The 13,398-nt window shown below is 47.3% G+C and overlaps 1 protein-coding gene across 1 annotated transcript in view; it reads left to right on the forward strand.

The window, feature by feature from the left end:
• The window catches only part of LOC146863850 (E3 ubiquitin-protein ligase TRIM39-like), a 107,179-nt gene that overhangs the window by 15,529 nt on the left and 78,252 nt on the right, over window positions 1–13,398 (forward strand). Inside the window, exon 2 of the mRNA XM_085628457.1 lies at window positions 250–345. Coding sequence (XP_085484583.1) covers window positions 250–345 — 96 coding nt within the window. The remainder of the gene's footprint in view (window positions 1–249; window positions 346–13,398) is intronic.

Genomic DNA, 13,398 nt, shown 5'->3' on the forward strand with positions numbered 1-13,398 from the left:
TAAATATATTGGTGCATCAATTTGAACGGGGCATGTACTAAATCCTCTCCCAAACTGTTACATATAGTTGTGAATTGTTTTTTGTTTCTCTGAACTACATAAAACATTTACAATACTAAACAAGTGTGATTTTTGAAGAGTGATACAGCCATTTTGTTTTCTTACGAAGAGATGCCTATGTCCGTGTATTACAGCGCAGGCTCCCGAGCACTCATACAAGGTCTCATTTTGTGCATTTTTACTCTGCAGGGAAAACTTAAAACCTGGTTGGACCCCCTGAAGCAAGAGAAGAAGGATATTCATGAACACCAGTCCATGGTGGAGAAGAGGGCCGCTGCTCTGCAGGTACTTGGGACCTTGGTGCATTAGCATGTCTCCTCCAGGATAATGAACATCTGGAAAAAACTGACATCTCCTGGAGCTTAGATAATCCAGGACTAGAGGGAACCACCTTTAGGGAACATTTTTAAGATCAGGACAAATTCAAAATCTAGTATAATTTGTTTGTGTTTCCTTGATGTGTTCCAAGAAGGTGTAGGCGGAAGTGTGGAAAGGCCAAGAACAGTGAGAGCTCTGGGAGAAAGGGTCAACAGCAAGAAGGAAGCCACACAATGAAGGATCAAAATGGCTTTCTTTGGCAGATGATTTTATTTTTCTAATATTTGTATTTATTTTTCTTATATTTTTATTTTACCGTATTGTTGAGGGCACTCCACAAGTAGAGCACTTTTTATTTAGAACCACAACAGCATAGATGATTTTTCAATTTATTTTCGAACAAAACAGCCTACTTGAACATTTTCACAAGAGTTTAAAACAATACAAACTACAGAGCAAAATTGTTTTACTAAGATACAACGGCCAAGGCATGGGTTTCTAAGATCAGACCGGAATGCGTTCTTTTAAGTTTTTTCCTGGAGTCAAAGAAGGCTGGAAGAATTCCTAGAGCAGATTATACCAAATATTGGGGCATAACCAAGGAGCAAGTTATTTTTTGTGTTTGCTATTTTTTTAATTCGGGAATCACGAACAGCGGTGTAATCTTGCTCCTACGTCTGGGAGCTTCTGAAATCTTCACCATTTTTCAAGCTATAAGAGGTGGTTTACGCTCTCTTACAGAGGTGCAACTAGAGACAAATTTCGGGGGGGGGGGGGGGGGGTGGGGGTGGGCTAATAAAAATTTCAGGAGGGGGGGGCTATTTCTTCCAGCACTAGGCAGAGTGGAGATGCAGGGGCTCTAAGAAGGGGTGAAAAAACAACAAAGCCTCGTTAACAAGTAAATGGTCTTTTAAAGACTTGGAAGTACTCAGGTCTGGCTGCAATAGGATGCCAGACAGCCCACAGCAGCTCAACAACTGTCTGTGTGTGCCCGGGAGGCCATCTCAGCCCGGGCTGACACACACGACGGGCGTGGGGGGTTGGGGGGGTTGGCTGGAGCCTTTTCAGCCCTAGTGGCGTCGCCCTCCTGCTCTCTTACACCCGTAGAGCAGATTACATTAAAATATTGTGTTGAATGTATCAGCAGTTATTCATTAGACGTGAACCAAAGAGTCAGATATCCCGAGTCCTCGACGGACCTTGAGAGGGTTATAATACATGGGACTCTGCAATCCCTATATAAATAGCGGTCTCTGTTTTTTTTTTAGAATCAGTGACTTGTGACGCATCCAGTTGCCGATCATAAAGAAATTGCGTCCAAACTCATCTGTAATTGCCTATTACAGTTTAATTTGAAGTCGCAATGCCTACTGCCAGAGCCAGCAGCCGAGGACCAAGGCGGGTCAGGTCATGGAGCATAATTAAAGCAGCTGTTTAAAGAGAGAAATCAAGCCTTGCTGTTGTTTCTTCTGCTGTGTATTTCTTGCTGTATTGCGACCAGCAGAAAGGAGATTTTTATGGCAGCATGGTTATTTTTTGCACTCCTTAAGTAATTATAGAAAAGTTAGAATCGGTCTACAAGCTTCTACTGCACCTTTTTTTTTAAATGACTGCTTTGAATATCTTTATTGAAACAACCACCTAACAGCTTTTTGTTTTTACCAGTGGTTCAACTTTTATTCGGCATGTTTGCAAATGTCCTCTCCCACCGAGGATTTAAGTGGTTTGTGGGAAAGGTGATGGTGTGACCATGCATTATAAGGAATAAAGTACCCTCTGCTGTACATGATAAAGATATGGCAAGTTACCTTGGAGTTCCATAACCTTCTAGAGAAACTCGCCTTTCAGCCTGGTTCCTCTATATAGCCATGGAACTTCTCAGTGACTTGTAATATCCTTATCATGTATGGCAAGGGGTACTTTATTCCATATATTTGTAAAAGTCTACAAGGGTGGGGCTGATTTTGCAGTACCGGAGGTGGGAGGGGGTTTGCTGCCTCTCAAAAGTCGCTTCCGTAACCCCCAGATTGCCAGTCCAGCCTTGGACCCAGCATAGAAAGGCTGAAATTAGAGAACTGTTAAGTTGTGGCATGTAGTTAGTATTTGTATAAAGCTACAGCAAGAGGGCTTGGGAAATGGCACAGATAATGGAAGTTAATATGAGGACAAATGTAAACTCCACTGATACTATTAATTACTTATTTAGGGTTTTGTGTAGTGCTGCAGGCAACTGAAGGCAGTCTCAGAGCACTATGTGACAAATAAAATCAGTACAAGCATAGTATGAGGTTGAATGTTGCTAATGGCATCAACTGTACCAAATGATCTGAGATGAAGATGTTAAAATTTTGCGACGAATCAGCGTATGGCCCGGTAAGGAGTAGCTGGTTTTAGACATAAAACAAGCAGGCCCAAGTTCCAGGGAATCAGAAAGCCAGCTCCAGGGGGGTCAGGCAGTAGGCAGCCTGGAGTCTAGCTGTAGGCCTTGCAAAAAAAAGGCGGGGTTTTAAAAGCTTCCTGAATCTCAAAAGTTAATTTTTCCAATCTTACTTGCAAAAGGAGCGAAGGGAGTGAGTTCCATAAGGATGATCTAGAGACTGAACCAGTTTATCAAGAGTAGTTTCTTCAGACATCTGGCGAGATAGTACGGGACTAAAGTCTTGGACAACTGGACCAGGGCCATGCCATGCTGGGTTTTGTGGATGAGGCAGGCGGCTTTGAAATTGGTTTTGTTCTTAACAGGGAGCCAGCGGAGGGCGTTCATGGTGGGTGTGAGACAATCATGGCTATTCAGGTATAAAATAAGCCAGCTGCTTGGTTTAAACCATTTATGAGATATTATCAAGCCAATATACAAGCCTTTGCAGTAGTCATGGCGGGAGACTACAGTGACAGCATAGTAACACATTTTTGTGGGACAGCCTGGATTGGTTGCTGGAACACTCACCTAGTTTGAGGTAAAGTTGCGTGTCATCCACATACATGTGGTAACCTACATCATAGGATTCAAGAATCTTAGTGAGAGCATACATGGGGGTGTTGAAATGCATTGTAGAGAACGCAGAGCCCTGAGGGACACCACAGGCGTGCTTTCGGTTCTGCAGGGCCTGAAGCTGGACTGGAAATCACTTTTTCTTCAAAGTGGGATGAAAGGTTGTGAAAGGCAGCAGTTTCCATTGCCTTGTCAACACAGCATAGGCCAGAGATATTCACATCTGCGGATTGTTTTGGGGGAATAATGCTCATGGGGTGTTTGGAGGACTGAGGAATGGATCTGCTGTTGAGGGAAGAGTTACTTAATATAGTGATAAGTGGCAAAGTTGACAACTTTGAAATTCCAGACATTTGAGGTAGGGGTGAGTTTCTTGAAGACTGGAGTATATCTTTCACCTCATCCTCTGAGGCTGGAGTGATTTCTGAGACAGCTGGGGTGACAGATGACAGACTGGGGTGAAGATGCCCTCCATTAAAACAAAGATATTTTGGTGAAAACGGATAATAGGTTGTCACACGTTTCAATGGAGAGCATCAGGAGATTTGACGAGAAGCTTGGTGTTGCCATCTCTTGGTCACTGCGGGAGAGCTCCTTGGTTGAATTATCTGCATCACCAATGCAGGATTGGGAATATTCCTGATTGGTTCTGGTAGATGCTCACTCATGAGATGGGTGGTCTTAAATCTGACAGCGCTACTACCACTGATTGTAAGGCACAGTACCTCTCAGAGCAGTGCCACTACCACAATTGTAAGGCACTGTAGCTCTCAGAGTGGTGCAACTAACACAGATTTTAAGGCACAGTAGCTTTCAGAGCAGCGCTACTACCACAGATTGTAAGGCACAGTAGCTGTCTGAGCAGTGCAAATACCACAGAATGTAAATCACAGTAGCTCTCGAAGCAGTGCAGCTACCACAGAATGTATGGCACGGAAGCTGTCAGAGTAGTGGAGCTACAACAGATTGTAAACTGCAGTCGCTCTCAGAGCAGTGCAGCTACCACTGATTGTAAGGCACTGTAGCTCTCAGAGCAGTGCAATTACCACAGATTGTAAGGCACAGTAGCTCTCAGAGCAGTGCAACTACCACAGATTGCAAGGCACAATAGCTCTCAGAGCAGCGCTACTACCACATATTGTAAGGCACAGTAGCTTTCAGAGCAGTGCAGCTACCACAGAATGTAAATCACAGTAGCTCTCGAAGCAGTGCATCTACCACAGAATGTATGGCATGGAAGCTGTCATAGTGGAGCTACAACAGATTGTAAAGTGCAGTCGCTCTCAGAGCAGTGCAGCTACCACCGATTGTAAGGCACTGTAGCTCTCAGAGCAGTGCAACTACCACAGATTGTAGGGCACGGTTGCTCTCAGAGCAGTTGAACTACCACAGATTGTAAGGCTCAGTAGCTCTCAGAGCAGTGCAGCTAACACAGATTGTAAGGCACAGTAGCTCTCAGAGCAGCGCTACTACCACAGATTGTAGGGCACAGTGCCTCTCAGAGCAGTGCCGCTACCACAATTGTAAGGCACTGTAGCTCTCAGACTGGTGCAACAAACACAGATTTTAAGGCACAGTAGCTCTCAGAGCAGCACTACTACCACAGGTTGTAAGGCACAGTAGCTGTCTGAGCAGTGCAACTACCATAGATTGTAAGGCACTGTAGCTCTCAGAGCAGCACTACTACCACAGATTGTAAGGCACAGTAGCTGTCAGAGCAGTGCAACTACCACAGATTGTAAGGCACAGTAGCTCTCAGAGCAGTGCTGCTATCACAATTGTAAGGCACAGTAGCTCTCAGAGCAGTGCCGCTACCACAATTGTAAGGCACAGTAGCTCTCAGAGCAGTGCGGCTACCACAATTGTAAGGCATTGTAGCTCTAAGAGCAGTGCCGCTACCACAATTGTAAGGCACAGTAGCTCTCAGAGCAGTGCCGCTACCACAATTGTAAGGCACAGTAGCTCTCAGAGCAGTGCCGCTACCACAATTGTAAGGCACAGTAGCTCTCAGAGCAGTGAAACTACCACAGATTGTAAGGCACAGTAGCTCTCAGAGCAGTGCAACTACCACAGATTGCAAGGCACAATAGCTCTCAGAGCAGCGCTACTACCACATATTGTAAGGCACAGTAGCTTTCAGAGCAGTGCAGCTACCACAGAATGTAAATCACAGTAGCTCTTGAAGCAGTGCATCTACCACAGAATGTATGGCATGGAAGCTGTCATAGTGGAGCTACAACAGATTGTAAAGTGCAGTCGCTCTCAGAGCAGTGCAGCTACCACCGATTGTAAGGCACTGTAGCTCTCAGAGCAGTGCAACTACCACAGATTGTAGGGCACTGTAGCTCTCAGAGCAGTGCAGCTAACACAGATTGTAAGGCACAGTAGCTCTCAGAGCAGCGCTACTACCACAGATTGTAGGGCACAGTGCCTCTCAGAGCAGTGCCGCTACCACAATTGTAAGGCACTGTAGCTCTCAGACTGGTGCAACAAACACAGATTTTAAGGCACAGTAGCTCTCAGAGCAGCACTACTACCACAGGTTGTAAGGCACAGTAGCTGTCTGAGCAGTGCAACTACCATAGATTGTAAGGCACTGTAGCTCTCAGAGCAGCACTACTACCACAGATTGTAAGGCACAGTAGCTCTCAGAGCAGCGCTACTACCACAGATTGTAAGGCACAGTAGCTGTCAGAGCAGTGCAACTACCACAGATTGTAAGGCACAGTAGCTCTCAGAGCAGTGCTGCTATCACAATTGTAAGGCACAGTAGCTCTCAGAGCAGTGCCGCTACCACAATTGTAAGGCACAGTAGCTCTCAGAGCAGTGCGGCTACCACAATTGTAAGGCATTGTAGCTCTAAGAGCAGTGCCGCTACCACAATTGTAAGGCACAGTAGCTCTCAGAGCAGTGCCGCTACCACAATTGTAAGGCACAGTAGCTCTCAGAGCAGTGCCGCTACCACAATTGTAAGGCACAGTAGCTCTCAGAGCAGTGAAACTACCACAGATTGTAAGGCACAGTAGCTCTCAGAGCAGTGCAACTACCACCGATTGTAAGGCACTGTAGCTCTCAGAGCATTGCAACTACCACAATTGTAAGGCACAGCAGCTCTCAGAGCATTGCAAATACCACAGATTGTAAGGCACTGTAGCTCTCAGAGCAGTGCAACTTCCACAGATTGTAAGGCACAATAGCTCTCAGAGCAGCGCTACTACCACAGATTGTAAGGCACAGTAGCTTTCAGAGCAGTGCAACTACCACAGAATGTAAATCACAGTAGCTCTTGAAGCAGTGCAGCTACCACAGAATGTATGGCACGGAAGCTGTCAGAGTAGTGGAGCTACAACAGATTGTAAAGTGCAGTCGCTCTCAGAGCAGTGCAGCTACCACTGATTGTAAGGCACTGTAGCTCTCAGAGCAGTGCAATTACCACAGATTGTAAGGCACAATAGCACTCAGAGCAGCTCTACGACCACATATTGTAAGGCACAGTAGCTTTCAGAGCAGTGCAACTACCACAGAATGTAAATCACAGTAGCTCTTGAAGCAGTGCACCTACCACAGAATGTATGGCATGGAAGCTGTCATAGTGGAGCTACAACAGATTGTAAGGCACTGTAGCTCTCAGAGCAGTGCTGCTACCACAATTGTAAGGCACTGTAGCTCTCAGAGTGTTGCAACTAACCCAGATTTTAAGGCACAGTAGCTCTCAGAGCAGCGCTACTACCACAGATTGTAAGGCACAGTAGCTGTCTGAGCAGTGCAAATACCACAGAATGTAAATCACAGTAGCTCTCGAAGCAGTGCAGCTACCACAGAATGTATGGCACGGAAGCTGTCAGAGTAGTGGAGCTACAACAGATTGTAAAGTGCAGTCGCTCTCAGAGCAGTGCAGCTACCACTGATTGTAAGGCACTGTAGCTCTCAGAGCAGTGCAAATACCACAGATTGTAAGGCACAGTAGCTCTCAGAGCAGTGCAACTACCACAGATTGCAAGGCACAATAGCTCTCAGAGCAGCGCTACTACCACAGATTGTAGGGCACAGTGCCTCTCAGAGCAGTGCCGCTACCACAATTGTAAGGCACTGTAGCTCTCAGACTGGTGCAACAAACACAGATTTTAAGGCACAGTAGCTCTCAGAGCAGCACTACTACCACAGGTTGTAAGGCACAGTAGCTGTCTGAGCAGTGCAACTACCATAGATTGTAAGGCACTGTAGCTCTCAGAGCAGCACTACTACCACAGATTGTAAGGCACAGTAGCTCTCAGAGCAGCGCTACTACCACAGATTGTAAGGCACAGTAGCTGTCAGAGCAGTGCAACTACCACAGATTTTAAGGCACAGTAGCTCTCAGAGCAGTGCTGCTATCACAATTGTAAGGCACAGTAGCTCTCAGAGCAGTGCCGCTACCACAATTGTAAGGCACAGTAGCTCTCAGAGCAGTGCGGCTACCACAATTGTAAGGCATTGTAGCTCTAAGAGCAGTGCCGCTACCACAATTGTAAGGCACAGTAGCTCTCAGAGCAGTGCCGCTACCACAATTGTAAGGCACAGTAGCTCTCAGAGCAGTGCCGCTACCACAATTGTAAGGCACAGTAGCTCTCAGAGCAGTGAAACTACCACAGATTGTAAGGCACAGTAGCTCTCAGAGCAGTGCAACTACCACAGATTGCAAGGCACAATAGCTCTCAGAGCAGCGCTACTACCACATATTGTAAGGCACAGTAGCTTTCAGAGCAGTGCAGCTACCACATAATGTAAATCACAGTAGCTCTTGAAGCAGTGCATCTACCACAGAATGTATGGCATGGAAGCTGTCATAGTGGAGCTACAACAGATTGTAAAGTGCAGTCGCTCTCAGAGCAGTGCAGCTACCACCGATTGTAAGGCACTGTAGCTCTCAGAGCAGTGCAACTACCACAGATTGTAGGGCACTGTAGCTCTCAGAGCAGTGCAGCTAACACAGATTGTAAGGCACAGTAGCTCTCAGAGCAGCGCTACTACCACAGATTGTAGGGCACAGTGCCTCTCAGAGCAGTGCCGCTACCACAATTGTAAGGCACTGTAGCTCTCAGACTGGTGCAACAAACACAGATTTTAAGGCACAGTAGCTCTCAGAGCAGCACTACTACCACAGGTTGTAAGGCACAGTAGCTGTCTGAGCAGTGCAACTACCATAGATTGTAAGGCACTGTAGCTCTCAGAGCAGCACTACTACCACAGATTGTAAGGCACAGTAGCTCTCAGAGCAGCGCTACTACCACAGATTGTAAGGCACAGTAGCTGTCAGAGCAGTGCAACTACCACAGATTGTAAGGCACAGTAGCTCTCAGAGCAGTGCTGCTATCACAATTGTAAGGCACAGTAGCTCTCAGAGCAGTGCCGCTACCACAATTGTAAGGCACAGTAGCTCTCAGAGCAGTGCGGCTACCACAATTGTAAGGCATTGTAGCTCTAAGAGCAGTGCCGCTACCACAATTGTAAGGCACAGTAGCTCTCAGAGCAGTGCCACTACCACAATTGTAAGGCACAGTAGCTCTCAGAGCAGTGCCGCTACCACAATTGTAAGGCACAGTAGCTCTCAGAGCAGTGAAACTACCACAGATTGTAAGGCACAGTAGCTCTCAGAGCAGTGCAACTACCACCGATTGTAAGGCACTGTAGCTCTCAGAGCATTGCAACTACCACAATTGTAAGGCACAGCAGCTCTCAGAGCATTGCAAATACCACAGATTGTAAGGCACTGTAGCTCACAGAGCAGTGCAACTACCACAGATTGTAAGGCACAATAGCTCTCAGAGCAGCGCTACTACCACAGATTGTAAGGCACAGTAGCTTTCAGAGCAGTGCAACTACCACAGAATGTAAATCACAGTAGCTCTTGAAGCAGTGCAGCTACCACAGAATGTATGGCACGGAAGCTGTCAGAGTAGTGGAGCTACAACAGATTGTAAAGTGCAGTCGCTCTCAGAGCAGTGCAGCTACCACTGATTGTAAGGCACTGTAGCTCTCAGAGCAGTGCAATTACCACAGATTGTAAGGCACAATAGCTCTCAGAGCAGCGCTACGACCACATATTGTAAGGCACAGTAGCTTTCAGAGCAGTGCAGCTACCACAGAATGTAAATCACAGTAGCTCTTGAAGCAGTGCACCTACCACAGAATGTATGGCATGGAAGCTGTCATAGTGGAGCTACAACAGATTGTAAGGCACTGTAGCTCTCAGAGCAGTGCTGCTACCACAATTGTAAGGCACTGTAGCTCTCAGAGTGTTGCAACTAACACAGATTTTAAGGCACAGTAGCTCTCAGAGCAGCGCTACTACCACAGATTGTAAGGCACAGTAGCTGTCTGAGCAGTGCAAATACCACAGAATGTAAATCACAGTAGCTCTCGAAGCAGTGCAGCTACCACAGAATGTATGGCACGGAAGCTGTCCGAGTAGTGGAGCTACAACAGATTGTAAAGTGCAGTCGCTCTCAGAGCAGTGCAGCTACCACTGATTGTAAGGCACTGTAGCTCTCAGAGCAGTGCAAATACCACAGATTGTAAGGCACAGTAGCTCTCAGAGCAGTGCAACTACCACAGATTGCAAGGCACAATAGCTCTCAGAGCAGCGCTACTACCACATATTGTAAGGCACAGTAGCTTTCAGAGCAGTGCAGCTACCACAGAATGTAAATCACAGTAGCTCTCGAAGCAGTGCATCTACCACAGAATGTATGGCATGGAAGCTGTCATAGTGGAGCTACAACAGATTGTAAAGTGCAGTCGCTCTCAGAGCAGTGCAGCTACCACCGATTGTAAGGCACTGTAGCTCTCAGAGCAGTGCAACTACCACAGATTGTAGGGCACTGTTGCTCTCAGAGCAGTGGAACTACCACAGATTGTAAGGCACTGTAGCTCTCAGAGCAGTGCAGCTAACACAGATTGTAAGGCACAGTAGCTCTCAGAGCAGCGCTACTACCACAGATTGTAGGGCACAGTGCCTCTCAGAGCAGTGCCGCTTCCACAATTGTAAGGCACTGTAGCTCTCAGACTGGTGCAACAAACACAGATTTTAAGGCACAGTAGCTCTCAGAGCAGCACTACTACCACAGGTTGTAAGGCACAGTAGCTGTCTGAGCAGTGCAACTACCATAGATTGTAAGGCACTGTAGCTCTCAGAGCAGCACTACTACCACAGATTGTAAGGCACAGTAGCTCTCAGAGCAGCGCTACGACCACAGATTGTAAGGCACAGTAGCTGTCAGAGCAGTGCAACTACCACAGATTGTAAGGCACAGTAGCTCTCAGAGCAGTGCTGCTATCACAATTGTAAGGCACAGTAGCTCTCAGAGCAGTGCCGCTACCACAATTGTAAGGCACAGTAGCTCTCAGAGCAGTGCGGCTACCACAATTGTAAGGCATTGTAGCTCTAAGAGCAGTGCCGCTACCACAATTGTAAGGCACAGTAGCTCTCAGAACAGTGCCGCTACCACAATTGTAAGGCACAGTAGCTCTCAGAGCAGTGCCGCTACCACAATTGTAAGGCACAGTAGCTCTCAGAGCAGTGCAACTACCACAGATTGCAAGGCACAATAGCTCTCAGAGCAGTGCTACTACCACATATTGTAAGGCACAGTAGCTTTCAGAGCAGTGCAGCTACCACAGAATGTAAATCACAGTAGCTCTCAGAGCAGCGCTACTACCACAGATTGTAGGGCACAGTGCCTCTCAGAGCAGTGCCGCTACCACAATTGTAAGGCACTGTAGCTCTCAGACTGGTGCAACAAACACAGATTTTAAGGCACAGTAGCTCTCAGAGCAGCACTACTACCACAGGTTGTAAGGCACAGTAGCTGTCTGAGCAGTGCAACTACCATAGATTGTAAGGCACTGTAGCTCTCAGAGCAGCACTACTACCACAGATTGTAAGGCACAGTAGCTCTCAGAGCAGCGCTACTACCACAGATTGTAAGGCACAGTAGCTGTCAGAGCAGTGCAACTACCACAGATTGTAAGGCACAGTAGCTCTCAGAGCAGTGCTGCTATCACAATTGTAAGGCACAGTAGCTCTCAGAGCAGTGCCGCTACCACAATTGTAAGGCACAGTAGCTCTCAGAGCAGCGCTACTACCACAGATTGTAGGGAACAGTAGCTCTCAGAGCAGTGCAGCTAACACAGATTGTAAGGCACAGTAGCTCTCAGAGCAGTGCAGATACCACAGATTGTAAGGCATGGAAGCTGTCATAGTGGAGCTACAACAGATTGTAAAGTGCAGTCGCTCTCAGAGCAGTGCAGCTACCACCGATTGTAAGGCACTGTAGCTTTCAGAGCAGTGCAACTACCACAGATTGTAGGGCACTGTTGCTCTCAGAGCAGTGGAACTACCACAGATTGTAAGGCACAGTAGCTCTCAGAGCAGTGCAGCTAACACAGATTGTAAGGCACAGTAGCTCTCAGAGCAGCGCTACTACCACAGATTGTAGGGCACAGTAGCTCTCAGAGCAGTGCAGCTAACACAGATTGTAAGGCACAGTAGCTCTCAGAGCAGTGCCGCTACCACAATTGTAGTGCACTGTAGCTCTCAGACTGGTGCAACAAACACAGATTTTAAGGCACAGTAGCTCTCAGAGCAGCACTACTACCACAGATTGTAAGGCACAGTAGCTGTCTGAGCAGTGCAACTACCACAGATTGTAAGGCACAGTAGCTCTCAGAGCAGCACTACTACCACAGATTGTAAGGCACAGTAGCTCTCAGAGCAGCGCTACTACCACAGATTGTAAGGCACAGTAGCTGTCAGAGCAGTGCAACTACCACAGATTGTAAGGCACAGTAGCTCTCAGAGCAGCGCTACTACCACAGATTGTAAGGCACAGTAGCTGTCTGAGCAGTGCAACTACCACAGATTGTAAGGCACAGTAGCTCTCAGAGCAGCACTACTACCACAGATTGTAAGGCACAGTAGCTCTCAGAGCAGCGCTACTACCACAGATTGTAAGGCAGAGTAGCTGTCAGAGCAGTGCAACTACCACAGATTGTAAGGCACAGTAGCTCTCAGAGCAGTGCCGCTATCACAATTGTAAGGCACAGTAGTTCTCAGAGCAGTGCCGCTACCACAATTGTAAGGCACAGTAGCTCTCGAAGCAGTGCAGCTACCACAGAATGTATGGCACGGAAGCTGTCAGAGTAGTGGAGCTACAACAGATTGTAAAGTGCAGTCGCTCTCAGAGCAGTGCAGCTACCACTGATTGTAAGGCACTGTAGCTCTCAGAGCAGTGCAGCTACCACAGATTGTAGGACACTGTAGCTCTCAGAGCAGTGGAACTACCACAGATTGTAGGGCACAGTAGCTCTCAGAGCAGTGCAATTACCACAGATTGTATGGCACAGTAGCTCTCAGAGTAGTGCAACTACCACAGATTGCAAGGCACAATAGCTCTCAGAGCAGCGCTACTACCACATATTGTAAGGCACAGTAGCTTTCAGAGCAGTGCAGCTACCACAGAATGTAAATCACAGTAGCTCTCGAAGCAGTGCATCTACCACAGAATGTATGGCATGGAAGCTGTCATAGTGGAGCTACAACAGATTGTAAAGTGCAGTCGCTCTCAGAGCAGTGCAGCTACCACCGATTGTAAGGCACTGTAGCTCTCAGAGCAGTGCAACTACCACAGATTGTAGGGCACTGTTGCTCTCAGAGCAGTGGAACTACCACAGATTGTAAGGCACTGTAGCTCTCAGAGCAGTGCAGCTAACACAGATTGTAAGGCACTGTAGCTCTCAGAGCAGCGCTACTACCACAGATTGTAGGGCACAGTAGCTCTCAGAGCAGTGCAGCTAACACAGATTGTAAGGCACCGTAGCTCTCAGAGCAGTGCAGATACCACAGATTGTAAGGCACAGTGCCTCTCAGAGCAGTGCCGCTACCACAATTGTAAGGCACTGTAGCTCTCAGACTGGTGCAACAAACACAGATTGTAAGGCACTGTAGCTCTCAGAGCAGTGCAGCTAACACAGATTGTAAGGCGCTGTAG

Source organism: Triturus cristatus, chromosome 2_1 (genome assembly GCF_964204655.1).
Source record: "Triturus cristatus chromosome 2_1, aTriCri1.1, whole genome shotgun sequence".
In the NCBI taxonomy this organism is placed as follows: Eukaryota; Metazoa; Chordata; class Amphibia; order Caudata; family Salamandridae; genus Triturus; species Triturus cristatus.